At 60.6% G+C, this 12,538-nt stretch overlaps 1 protein-coding gene across 6 annotated transcripts in view; it reads left to right on the top strand.

The window, feature by feature from the left end:
* The window catches only part of SEMA4D (semaphorin 4D), a 73,352-nt gene that overhangs the window by 43,627 nt on the left and 17,187 nt on the right, over positions 1–12,538 (top strand). For 5 of the 6 annotated variants that reach the window (XM_025984146.2, XM_072761205.1, XM_025984145.2 and 2 more), the window contains 9 exons: positions 835–1,183; positions 2,957–3,102; positions 5,629–5,691; positions 7,119–7,217; positions 9,608–9,701; positions 10,211–10,324; positions 10,951–11,102; positions 11,995–12,170; positions 12,260–12,416. In XM_025984146.2, coding sequence (XP_025839931.2) covers positions 835–1,183; positions 2,957–3,102; positions 5,629–5,691; positions 7,119–7,217; positions 9,608–9,701; positions 10,211–10,324; positions 10,951–11,102; positions 11,995–12,170; positions 12,260–12,416 — 1,350 coding nt within the window. Of the gene's footprint in view, positions 1–834; positions 1,184–2,628; positions 2,854–2,956; positions 3,103–5,628; positions 5,692–7,118; positions 7,218–9,607; positions 9,702–10,210; positions 10,325–10,950; positions 11,103–11,994; positions 12,171–12,259; positions 12,417–12,538 lie in introns of those variants that run through there. The other variant, XM_072761210.1, reaches the window with a different exon arrangement.

The raw sequence follows: 12,538 nt of genomic DNA, 5'->3' as shown, positions 1-12,538 counted from the left end.
GTCCCGCTGGGGTCCCGGTGGGGACCCAGGTCAGGGACAGCCCCGCCTCAGCGACCTGCAGTGAGGCTGAGCTGCCCCTCACCACAGGCTGCCTCATACACGGCACATGGGGCAGAGCGTGGGTGTCGGGAGACCTGGGGACCCCAGCCCACAGCCTCTGTCCTGCTACCCAGGGACCCCTGTGAGCCCAGAGCTACTCCATGGGGACATCCCAGGTGGGGCTGCAGGAGCAGGGCCGTGGGGGTGGCCGTGTCTGCTGCGGGAGGTCAGCCAGCCTGCATGGCGAGGTCACCTGTGTGTGTGCGTAGGCATGCATATGTGTGTGCGTGTATGCATGTACTTGGTGTGTGTGCATGTGTAGGTATGTGTACGTGTGTGCCTGCATGTGCATGTGTACGTGCATATGTGTGCACACGCATGTGTGTGCATGTGTGCGTGTGTGCGTGTGTATGCATGCACACGTGCTCCGGCTTAGCCTCCACCTGCTGCTCCTGCTCTTGGGCCCTGGCTGACCTGCTGACGAGGTCTATGGAGCTGGGAAGCCAGGGTTGGGGGGATCCTGTCCCCTGGTTCAGGCATTTGCATCACGTTGCAAGCTGACCATGAGGGTCCATGCTGGGGGGACGCTGAGCAGCCAGGGCGGTGGTTGTCCAGGTCCGGCCCCCATCTGTCCTGGAGCTCTGCCCCTGGGTGACTGGGACACAGTGTTGCCCTGGAGCGGCGTCCCCACCACCCTGCCCCGGCACAGAGCAAGCCAGGGGCCCAGGGAGATATACCCAGCAGGTGCTCCTCTATGCATCCTGACCTGTGACCTTCCTTCTCGCTTGCTTCCAGAATTTCTTCGTGAGGCCACAGAGAAGCGCACCATTGAAGAACCGGGTGGCCCTCGACATCTGCGGCGGGGACCTCACCCAGTGCCTGGGAGATGCGGGTCCTCAGCGTTCACACCATCCACCCGCTCCCGGCCGTGCTGCGGGTCGTGGCCCCCTGGCTCTGAGCAGCATTGGCCGTCACCCCCACCACGGGCTCCCTGCCCACGAGCCTTCACTACCAGAGTCCCCCCCGTGGCGCCTGCGCGTGAGAATGTGCGCCCCCATCGGCGGGCTGCTTGCCGCCCTGGCCATGGCATTTGGGATGACGGTGGCATTCGCACCGGTCCCCAGGATCACCTGGGAGCACAGAGGTGAGGGCTGGCCCTTCCCTGAAGGACTTGCGGGCAGCGGGGGCTGTGCTGGGTCTGGGGGAGGGGGTGCTGTGCACCTGCAGCAGGGGAAGAGCCTTGGCCCCGGGGTGCACAAGCCCAGCTGGTGCAGGGCCCCCAGGAAGGATGCTTCCCTCTCGTGCGCCCGAGGGAGTGTGCACGCGGCCCAGGCCCGAACCTCAGTGAACGCCACTCCAAGGGCCTTGAGTGACGGGTGGCCGAGCATCCAGCCAGCTGCTCTCATCTGCTCCATCTCCCTCTCAGGAGCCGTGTCCTGAGACCCCAGGTCCCTCGGGCTCAGTGCAGCAAGGGCTCGCAGGGCCCAGCCGTGTCGTGCGGAGCCCCAGGCCGTGTGCCTGGGAGCCTGCGTCCGCACGTCTGTGCCCAGCCCTGGAAGATGAGGAGAGCAGGATGGCAGGCCAAGGAAACCTGGGTTCAGACCCCTCCACGGGGGCCGGGCCACAGCGAGCGCGCTTACGTAACTGCCCATTGCCCGTGCCTCATGTTCCTGCATATCGGCACCATGACCTCGTAAGAGAGGAGGCATCCCTCGTTTCTCTGTTTTATAAGTTGGTGGTGCTTGTCCCTGAAAAATACTCAGGTTAAGGGACATATTTACCAAAATATTTTTTTTAAGGTTTTGAGCTAAATCATTTTTTTTCACTGAATAAGGAAAGCTTAGTTCTATTTTTTATACAGTTTATCTGTGTTATGATCAAACACACATACCAGAGTATGCAAGCACAGCAGTCAGCAGCCTGAGGCGTGCAGGCAGCCGGTGGTCTCCTGGGAGGTCACGAGGTCATGCTCCTCAGAGGTCACATTCCTGGGAGGCCACAAGCCTAGAGGTCATGCTCCTCGGAGGTCACACTCCTGGGAAGTCACGAGTTCAGAGGCCACACTCCTGGGAGGTCATGGGCCTAGAGGTCATGTGCTTAGAGGCCATACTCCTGGGACGTCCTGCTCTAGGGAGGTCACAATCCTGAAAGGTCCTTCTCCTGGGAGGTCACGTGCCTGGAGGCCACACTGCTGGGAGGTCATGCTCCTTGTAGGTCACACTCCTGGGAGGTCATGGGCCTAGAGGTCATGTGCTTAGAGGCCATACTCCTAGGAGCTCCCGCTCCAGGGAGGTCACAATCCTGAAAGGTCCTTCTCCTGGGAGGTCACGTGCCTGGAGGCCACACTGCTGGGAGGTCATGCTCCTTGTAGGTCACACTCCTGGGAGGTCATGTGCTTGGAGGTCATGCTTCTGGGAGGCCACATCCCTGGGAGGCCACACGGAGTGCAGGGTTTGGAATCAGCTGGGCTGGAAGGAGTAGGAAGGGATGTTGGGCCACAGCACTGGTTAACCACAGTGGCTTGGGCCTTGCTGGGTCCTCTGCTCTTCGTGGCCATCTTAGGCGGGGGGCTGGCCTCGTGGCAGTGGGTCCCGGCCGTGCTGCGGGTCGTGGCCCCCTGGCTCTGAGCAGCATTGGCCGTCACCCCCACCACGGGCTCCCTGCCCACGAGCCTTCACTACCAGAGTCCCCCCCCGTGGCGCCTGCACGTGAGAATGTGCGCCCCCATCGGCAGGCTACTTGCCGCCCTGGCCATGGCATTTGGGGTGACGGTGGCATTCGCACCGGTCCCCAGGATCACCTGGGAGCACAGAGGTGAGGGCTGCCGGGCCCTGGCGACCTGACGGTGTGCTGAAGCCAGGCAGGGTACTCAGTGCATCCCAGTTCAGAAGGGCCTCACCTTCTCCCTTATCCCCAGAGGTGCAGCTGGAGAAGTTTCACGAGCCCGGCATCTTCAACTACTCGGTGTTGCTGCTAAGTGAGGACAAGAGCACCCTGTACGTGGGTGCCCGGGAGGCCGTGTTTGCCCTGAGTGCACTCAACGTCTCCGAGAAGCAGCACGAGGTATGGCATGGGCTCCACTCTTCTGCCGTGTGGGCCACAGACCTTCTGGGGTTTTCTCCTTGAGCCTGCACTTCGGCCCCTCCTGGGGTGTGAGGCCCCTCACTGGCCATGAGGCTGCTCACCCCGTGGCCGGCCCACAGTATTCTGCACGCCTGCGAGCAGCCTCCCGCCCGCCTGTGAGCAGCCCGTCCCGGGGTTCACCGGGGCAGCCTCCATCGTCCCAGGCCAGCCACTCACCCAAGGGCCACCCTCCTTTCCTCCTGGGGTTGTGAACTCTTCGTCACGGACAATCTCAAGCCCATGCAGGAGTAGAAGTGATGTCGATGAGGCCTGTCCCCCCTCAGCTCCTATAGCCCTGAGTCACCTTCCTGCACCCATGTCCTTGTGCTCTGGTCCCTCTGGAGGCTTCAAATCCAACCCCAGACCCATGCTTCATCCATAAGGGGTTCCCTGGGTGTCTCCTTCCTAAAGAAAATGATTCTTTTTTGTCAAAATAACCAAAATACCACAATCACAGCCTAAAAATGTTATCAAAATAGTTGTTCAGATTCCAGAAACCATCATAAATGATGTCTGAATGTGGTTGAGATCAGGCTGTTCTTGGGGTCAGCCACTCTGCCCATCAGGTGTCCCCAGCCTCTCGCTGGGAAAGCCACCTCCTGCGTCTGGGCAGGCCTGTCCACCGAGGCAGGGCCCCCCCTCCCCGCCCCTGGTGCAGAGATGCAGGTGCATCATGGACCGCATCCAGGGACTGCCCGGCCCAGCCTCTCCTTCCCTGTCCAGGAGCAGGAAGTTGTCACCAAAGGGGACATTCACGTCCCCAGGAGCCGTTCCTTTAGACATGGCTGGATCAGCACCTGAAATCCTGGCCTCTGTTTGCCTGTTTTTCACGCCCTACGCCCTCCATCTCTCCCAAGGGAGGTAGTAGCATTTTGGTTATTTGGATTTTCGGAACAACCTTGGAGTCGTGAATTTGAGCGCATCAGCAGGGCCTTGCTCCGTGGTGGCCCGAGCAAGACCTGCTGCTCAGACTGTCCCTGGCTGATGGCAGCCTCCCATAACCATAGGTCCTAGGCTCAAGTCGGTGGCTGGGGTTGGCTTCTTGCTCTCTGGAACTGAGCAGGGCCGAGCTGGTCTTATGCGTTCTCTGCCCCAGACGTCTGTGCTTTGTTCTGCCGTTGGCTCCCGAGTCTGGTATCATCGGGTTTATTTCTGCCTGACTGATAACCGATAACCCAGATGCTGGCCATCGGCCTCTGAAAAGAACGGGGTGGGCAGCCTGGGTGGCTCAGCCTGTCTTCGGCTCAGGGTGTGGTCCTGGAGTCCCGGGATCGAGTCCCACGTCGGGCTCCCTGCATGGAGCCTGCTTCTCCCTCTGCCTGTCTCTGCTTCTCTCTATGTGTCTCTCATGAATAAATAAATAAAATCTTCAAAAAAAATAATTTAAAAAAAAAGAATGGGGCTGTGCCGACCTCTGGGTGTGTGGTTGGAGCCCACATGGCTCTTTTTGTGCATCCTGTGTCCCCTCGGGGTGAGGGAGGGGTCCCCTCAGAGACCAGGGGCCCATCAGCGTTCATGTTCCCGTGTCCTTATGCATTTTATGTGGATGGAGATGAAATCGTTTTTATTTTACTTTCCGAGGCAAGTGGCCATTTGCCTTCGTACGTCATTCTGATGAGGACTTGGGTTTCTCTGGAAATGGACCGCGTGGTTGTCAAGGGGTGTGCTGCTCCCCCTGCGGGAAGCCAGTCCGTGGAGGACACTTAGTGTAGGGCGGCATCCACGGGGATTTGCCTCCGTGTGCTCCCTGACCCCTGAGCCCCCGATAGCTGGCTTTGATTCTCTGAGCGTTGGTCATGGGGTCATCACACGGGGAGATGGGGCATCCTGGAGGTGAGGCAGGAGTTGGGGAGCCCTTTGTGCGGTGGCCTATGGCCTCTTGTCTTGTGTGGGGCAGGGGGCAGAGGCTCCGCAGCCGGTTGGCCTTGATCATGCAAGCACAGGCCATGGGAACACGCGTGGTGCGGGGGGAACAGGTGCTCCCTCGCTGCCAAGGCTGCAGGCACAGAAACCTGAAGGGAGCCCAGCGGTCACGGGAAACACAGGACTTTATTTTTCCTTTTACTGCCCTCGAATTGGTCTGAATGGATGAAGGAGCCAACTTTGCCATTTGAAAATGCCTGTGGTTTAGCTTGTTGATAAAAAATAATCTAAGACTTCAGTGTTAGCATGTGAGCGTTGGCTGCTGCTTTGTGGCAAGTGATGGGAATCTGGGGTAATGATGGAAATCTGGGGGGCCAGGCGCGCCGGCTTTGGGGGAATGGTCCTGGTGGAAACTTCTCAAAGCCCCAGTTGCTCGGGCATCCGCTGGCTGAGCCTGGCTTTGCAATCTCATGTCTGCTCTCAGGGGGAATGTCTGTGCCCCACATGCCCCCGGGTGCTTTGGGAGCCATATGGGTTTTGATGCCAGCGTCCCCTTTTGAATGGGGGAGATGCACTGAAACGGACTCTCGTTTCTCCCAACAGGCATATTGGAAGGTCTCGGAAGATAAAAAAGCAAAATGTGCAGAAAAGGGCAAATCAAGACAGGTAATTTCTGGTCTCAGAAGCCCCCCAGTGACATGACCACAACCCATCCTGCAGGTCCCCCTCCTGCACCCCAACGACTGGGGGGCATCTCTCAAATCAGGAGCCCCCACATGGTGGGTGCCTGACACACTTTTGTAAAGGTGAACATAGGCGCGTTTATTCAGATGGCCCCAAACCTGATAGAGAAAATCCTTCCTGGTGCCCGTGGGATGAACATGTGTGGTGCAGGGCCCAGCCTCCAGCACCCCGCCAGCTTTGGGGGGTAGCCGTAGGGTTTCTGCATCTGGGGCAGCAACCGTGCCTTGAGAAATGCTCCTCCTCCAGGAGGTACTGGGCCGGTCCGTGTGCTGGCTGTGTGGGCAGTGCTGCCCCCCACCCTCTGTGCCCCCCATCACTCCCTGGGCCCCCTGCCCCGACCTGGTGCCAGGCCTGTGTCGGAGTCCCTGAATGGAAGAGCCCTGTCTTCCTTGCTAGTTGGGCAGGACACCAGAGTTCAGGTAGATTAAAGTGGTTGGCTAATTTCAAAAAGGATTCAAAATTTAAAAAAAAAAAAAAATGCTCCTGCTGAACTTTTTCTTTAGCAAGATGTTGCACACGTTCACTGAAGTCCCTAGATCCGAAGTTGCTTTAGGAAATGGGGAAAATGCAGGCTTCATGTGGTAATAACTAGTGTTGGAGGGAGTTGTCTGAAAGCTAAATTAGGCCGAGTGCTCGCCCTGCCCGACGTGGAGGCTGCTCGGAGACAAGAGTCCCTCCCGGGTCACGTGGGGAGGGTGAGCTACTGCCAACCCATTAAAGACAATTGTGGTGGGGGAAAAACCTTCCCTGGGCAGAGATAATTTCAGACAATAGTCCGTATAACACATATAATCCCGGTACATACATTTCAGCCTAAAATAGCGTGTTCTCTGGTGGCATCTGGTTTTCTCCTGCAGGGACAGCCTCGGGCCCCTCCCTCGCCTGGCCTGTCCCTGGAGACCAGAGAAGTGCTGTTTCCAGTCCCGTGAACTGGGCAGGCCCGGGATGGGGGGGTCCCTGGGACAGGGAGGGCAGGCGGGATGCCTCGCTATGGCCCCTCTGCAGCTCTGGCCACGCGAGGCCGGTCCCGGGTGCTGAAGAGAGTCAGTGCCTCTGTCCGGCAGCGGGTGTCCAGGGGGGTCTGAGGCCAGCGCATCTTCGCGAGTGTGAACTGGTGGTGGAGGTGAAATGTCACGGCCCCTGACGGCTGCCCCGGGGACGCTGCCGGCACACAAGCACCCAGTCCAGCTGCAGAGTTAGGCTTGTCCAGGGGGGGCTGGGTCTGTGCCCTGACCCTGCTGCCCAGGCAGGGCCGAGCGAGCATGTGAAGGTGCGGGGGCAGCCAAGGTGCCCAGTGCGTGAGGGCGGCGTCCAGTGGCGGCTGATGCTCGTTTCTCTCCCTTTTGCAGACGGAATGTCTCAACTACATCCGCGTGCTGCAGCCGCTCAGTGCCAGCGCCCTGTACGTGTGCGGGACCAACGCGTTCCAGCCAGCCTGCGACCACCTGGTAAGGCTGCGGCACCCACTCCTGGGGCAGTGCTCCTAGCAGAGGGGGCCTGAGGCAGCCTGGGGGGCTGGCAGCGAGGGCTCCGCGGGGCCAGTGGCCGGGCTCCCGGAAGGCCAGTGTCCTGCCTGTGAACCGCTATCACCGAGGGGAGGGCAGGGCAGGGCTCATGGGGCCAGCGGCACGGAGCTGGCCATGGGCAGAGCTTCTGGGATGCATGCTGTTGGCACACAGAAGTACCAACGTGCCGTGGACCAGCCTGTGTCCTCCTGGCCACGTGTGCTTCGTGGGGGGGCTGCTGCGGCTGGGGGGCCTGGTCAGATGGAAAACCCAGGACTTGGATCCTGATCGCGTGCTGCTGGTTCACCTGGGCTGCAGGCCAAGTGTCCATGCGCCCAAATCCACACGTGGGAGCCCTAATGCACCCCCTGCGTGTTGGTGTTTGGAGTTGGGGCCCGTGAGCCTCCAGAGCTGTCTCTGCACCACGTTGGGGGGATGGGGCGCCTGCCGGCCAGGAAGAAGGCAGCGTCCTCTTCACCCAGCACGTCCCAGCCGGTGCCCTGAACCCCACTGGCCACCTCCAGAGCTGGAGGGAACGGATGTGTGTGCCAGGGGCTGCCCTGTGTGCTGCTTAATGGCAGCCCAGGCTCACAGGGACTGCATGGCTGCTGCTCGGCTCCGGGGGCATTGCCCTGTGGCATCGGCTGTCCCGCAGCGGGGACCGCTGATGTAGCTGGTGGCATGCACCCCCTCCAAGGCGCTGTGGCATGGCATGGGTGTGTGAGTGCCTCCCTCCTTGACCCACGTCCATCCTCGTGGCTCCCACTTGCCTTGTGCAGCGTGAAGGTCTTTGAGGGGGGGCCCACACTTTCCTCCGCAGGCCCTCGCCAACAGGGAGCCAGAAGGACATTGGGTGGCAGCGTCTTGTCACAAGAAGCCCGTTTTGCTCAGGCACCTGCTGAGCCATTTACAATGACCACAGAGAACGAGCAGAATTTTATGTTTTACAAGGTTTTATTTATTTATCCATGAGAGACAGACAGGCAGAGGCACCAGGCAGAGGGAGAAGCAGGCTCCCTGCAGGGAGCCCGATGTGGGACTCCTTCCCAGGACCCCGGGGATCATGCCCTGAGCCAAAGGCAGACACTCAACCACTGAGTCACCCAGGGATCCCCCAGAAAAGCATTTTAAACACCTGAGGATCGACAGGCCCCTCTTCTAGTGACCATCCCTGATTGAGCAAGTCTCAGCCAGGCAAGAAGTACGCTGCCATGGAGAGCTTTGTTTGCTGGAACCCTAAAGTAATCATAACTTAAAGAAGATTGTCCAACCTTGAGTCCGAGCTACACGACAGCGCAAAGTGGGGGCAGACACAGGACTTGATTGGGGAACCATGTTCGTGCACAGACCCACAGGGCGGCTGCCACAACCCAGCTGTCTCAGCTTGCAGACGCTGGGGGTGTGAGGGCCGGCACCTCCTCTTTCTGAGGGAGGGAAATGTGTGCCAGGTCTTATTAGAAACGTCTGTGCACCCAGGTATCTGCTGGCTGAGCTTTAGTCGGTCAGGAGTTTCCAACACCAGGTGTAGATGCCAGTCCCGTGGGCCTGTCTGCTGTTAGGTGAAGGAGTCAGGTGTCACATGTAATCTCTCCCCATATTTTTAATGACAATGTTCAGGCCACCAGAAGGCCGATGGCGCAGGCATCTGGGCACCTGGATCACACAGGTGGCGCAGGTGTGGGCGAGCTGCCCCGTGCCCCGCAGCCCCCGAATGCCCAGAGCAGTGGTGCTGGCCTACGTGACCAAGCCTGTGGGTGCCTGCGAAGATGCACAGTCATTTCCAATAACCTCTCTTCTCTGGGCCACCCCCTGTTCACACGTCCCCCAGACTGCCCCTCGTGCTGCGATCCATTCACACCCCAGCTCGTGCTCACTGGCCTGACATGGGAGGTGGGCCCACAGCTTTCCTGTTCTTTATGCACAGGGTTTGGGCTCCCTGGTCAGGCCAGGAGGGATGCCCGACCTGAGACTGTCACCCCTACTGTGTGTGAGAGCCAAATGGGGTGGGAGTCCCCAGGTGCCTGTGTCTCAGGGGGCCTGGGCCCCGCTGCCTCCAATGCTGCCGCCTTGGCACTGAAATCCTGTATGTGGCCTCCAGTCGCTCGCGGGGGCCTCCCACCCCGGGCTGCCCTAGATGCCTAGTGACCGTGGAGCCATCGGCGCTGTACAACTAAAATGAGGCTCCTGGAACCCGGGGGGCGCTCGAGGCACCAGCGTCCAAATGCTCCTCCCTCTCTCCCCCCAGCGAATCTGGGAAGCGGTTCAGCACATGGGCGCTGGGAGCCAAGAGGTTCAAACTCTTCCTGATGCTTTGTCTCCTGGTTCTGTTGCAGAACTTAACGTCCTTTCAGTTTCTGGGGCGAACAGAAGACGGAAAGGGCAGGTGCCCCTTCGACCCCGCACAGAGCTACACTTCTGTCATGGTTGGTGAGTCCCACCCCCAGGCTAGCACGCAGCCCGTGGGGCTCCCTCCCTCGGCCTCCACATTCCCTGTCCCCCGAGAAGGCCCACGGGCCTCCCTGTGAACCCCCCACACGAGCCTTTGAACTCATTGTGCAAAAGTCCCACCGGCCACCACTGGGGCCACACGTCAGACTTGTGGGACGAGGTTATCATGCGTCTGTACAAATTACGTGGCCTCCTGTTCACACTTCATGCCTCCACAGAGGGCAGCATGTGTGGAGCCCTGTGTGCCCACCATCATGTCCTGGGTGCAGGTCCCCTGGTGTTCACGGCCCAGCCCTCGAGAAGCACCCTTCATGAGGTGCACACAGCCATCCCCATGGGGAAATGCAGCAGAGGCTCCAGAAGCAGCTGCGTGTGCCCAGGAGCAGGCCCACGGCCTCTCCTCATCCCCCGAGGGGCTTGTGTCTGGCTGTGACCGGAGCTGTGACGGGTGCTGACCCCCTCTCCTCTTCCCTCCGGGGCCACTCAAGACGGGGAGCTGTATTCTGGGACGTCCTACAACTTTCTGGGAAGTGAGCCCATCATCTCCCGAAACTCGTCCCATAGCCCTCTGAGGACGGAGTACGCGATCCCGTGGCTCAACGGTAAGAGGCAGGAGCCCCGCCGCCGTGTTCCTCCATCTGCAGCGCTGAGCCTCCCCAAAGGCCCTGGGCGCCCCTGACCTCGTGGCAGCCCCCCTGCGGGTGCATCCAGAGCTCCACACCCAGTGTCCCAGGCTGGGTCTTTCCCTGCTCAGCTGGTGCTGCTTGGAGGCCACCCTCCCCACTACTTCCCTCCCTGAAAATGGACGTGGTCACCGTCCTTCGTGATATGAGAGCTTCACAGTCCCCGGTGACTCGGGCGGGGAGGCCACCTACCTCCAGATGATGCGGTTGCAGCAGATCCCGCAGCTGTTCACACAGGGCTCTCCCTGTGGGCTTGGCAGCGGCCTGTAACCCCGGGGTGCTCCTCGCTGCAGGGTGGGCTAGGGCAGGGGCTGTGTCATCGTTGTGTCTCCGGAGATGGGGGTCTGGCTCCCCGGGAACCCCAGGCTGCCCTCCATGGGGGGAAATCCAGCCTGGGGTCACAGGTAGCATCTCCGGCACCTCCGCGGGCCAGGGAGGGCAGTGGGGGCATCCCCACCCCTGTGACACGCACCCTCTTGCATTACTGCCGGTGGCACCGGGTCCCTGGGCATGTGGAGGGACAGCCATGTGTCTGCCGCTTGCAGAGCCAAGCTTCGTCTTTGCTGACGTGATCCGAGAACACCCAGATGGCATGGACAGCGGGGATGACCGGGTCTACTTCTTCTTCACCGAGGTGTCTGTGGAGTATGAGTTTGTGTTCAAGCTGATGATCCCACGAGTGGCCAGGGTGTGCAAGGTGAGCATGCTCCCCGAGGTCCCCGTGGTGCCAACCCATGGCGCACGTGTGTCTGGGGGACTTGTGGGTTCCGGGCTTCCTCTGAAATGTCGACACCCCTCTGCTTCACCCTCCCACACCATGATGATCAGCCTGCCCAGGAAGCCTGGGGGTGTCCCTGTGAACCCCGGAAGCATAGGCACCCCCGTGTGTGAGCGGCCGCCCAGTCTCAGCAAGCCTGCTTCTGACTCCCCTCCCCCAGGCCTCCCAAGTTACAGAAACTTAGTGGCTGGCCACCATGTGAGCTAAATTCTGCTGGAATTGGGATTTTGGCATCCCAACATACAGGTGGCGGAGGGCGTGTGGGTTTCGGTGTCCAAAATGAGTAAGAATGCTTCGATTCCAGAGTCTTCTGCATCCAGATTCTCGTGCTTCAGGCTCTCCTGGGCGGGTCCCGTCAGGCGTGTTTGTCATTGTCCTTTGGGGGCCGCTCACAAGAACATGTGTATGGGGGACCCGGCCAGAGCCCGCTGACATGACTGCATCCTCTGCGATGAGGACTGTCTTTTGGGGGAGTCCCCACGTGTTGGCCTGAGGCAGATGGGGCCTCGTCCATGGCCCGGGCTCTGCAGCTGCTCATGGGGTCCAGTAGCATGTGACTGGTGAGGCACCTGCCTCACACATGATGCCATGTGTGTGTGCGTGGCCCACCGGTCCCTCTAGCCACGGCCAGGCAACGTCACCGAGAGGCCTGTCTGACCCGAGACCCCAGCTGGCGAGGAAGGAGCACAGTGGCCACGTGGCGGTTCCACGGCCTTCCTCAGCCGAGGCCTCAGGTGGTTCGAATGGCGCCACTGGGCACCCGCTCACAGGGGCCTGCCCTTCCCCCACCACACGTGTCTTCCGGTTTTAGGGGGACCAGGGTGGCCTACGGACCCTGCAAAAGAAGTGGACGTCTTTCCTCAAGGCCAGGCTGATCTGTTCCCGGCCAGAGAGCAACCTCGTCTTCAACGTGCTGCAGGACATCTTTGTCCTCAGGTCCCCAGACCTCAAGGAGCCCGTGTTCTACGGGGTCTTCACCCCACAGCTGTGAGTGTGTGGGCAGCGGGGTGGGCAGGGGGGCAGCTTCTCTGCACTCCCACCAGCCAGGCCAGTCACGCCGTCCCCCTCCTCCGCAGGAACAACGTGGGGCTGTCGGCTGTGTGTGCCTACAACCTGTCCACGGCCGAGGCGGTCTTCTCCGGCGGGAAGTACATGCAGAGCGCCACGGTGGAGCAGTCCCACACCAAGTGGGTGCGCTACAACGGGGCCGTGCCCACGCCGCGGCCCGGGGCGGTGAGTGGGGCTGGGCTGCGGGAGGCCGGGGGCAGGTTGGTGGCAGCCGCCATGCGTCCCGGGCCAGGCCAGGGTGGGGGTGGTCCTGGAGGGGAAGAGGCATCCACAGGGGCTAGGAAGGT

Source organism: Vulpes vulpes, chromosome 1 (genome assembly GCF_048418805.1).
Source record: "Vulpes vulpes isolate BD-2025 chromosome 1, VulVul3, whole genome shotgun sequence".
In the NCBI taxonomy this organism is placed as follows: domain Eukaryota; kingdom Metazoa; phylum Chordata; class Mammalia; order Carnivora; family Canidae; genus Vulpes; species Vulpes vulpes.
Note: the sequence above shows the minus strand (reverse complement) of the source record. Positions and strands in the feature narration are given on the sequence as shown.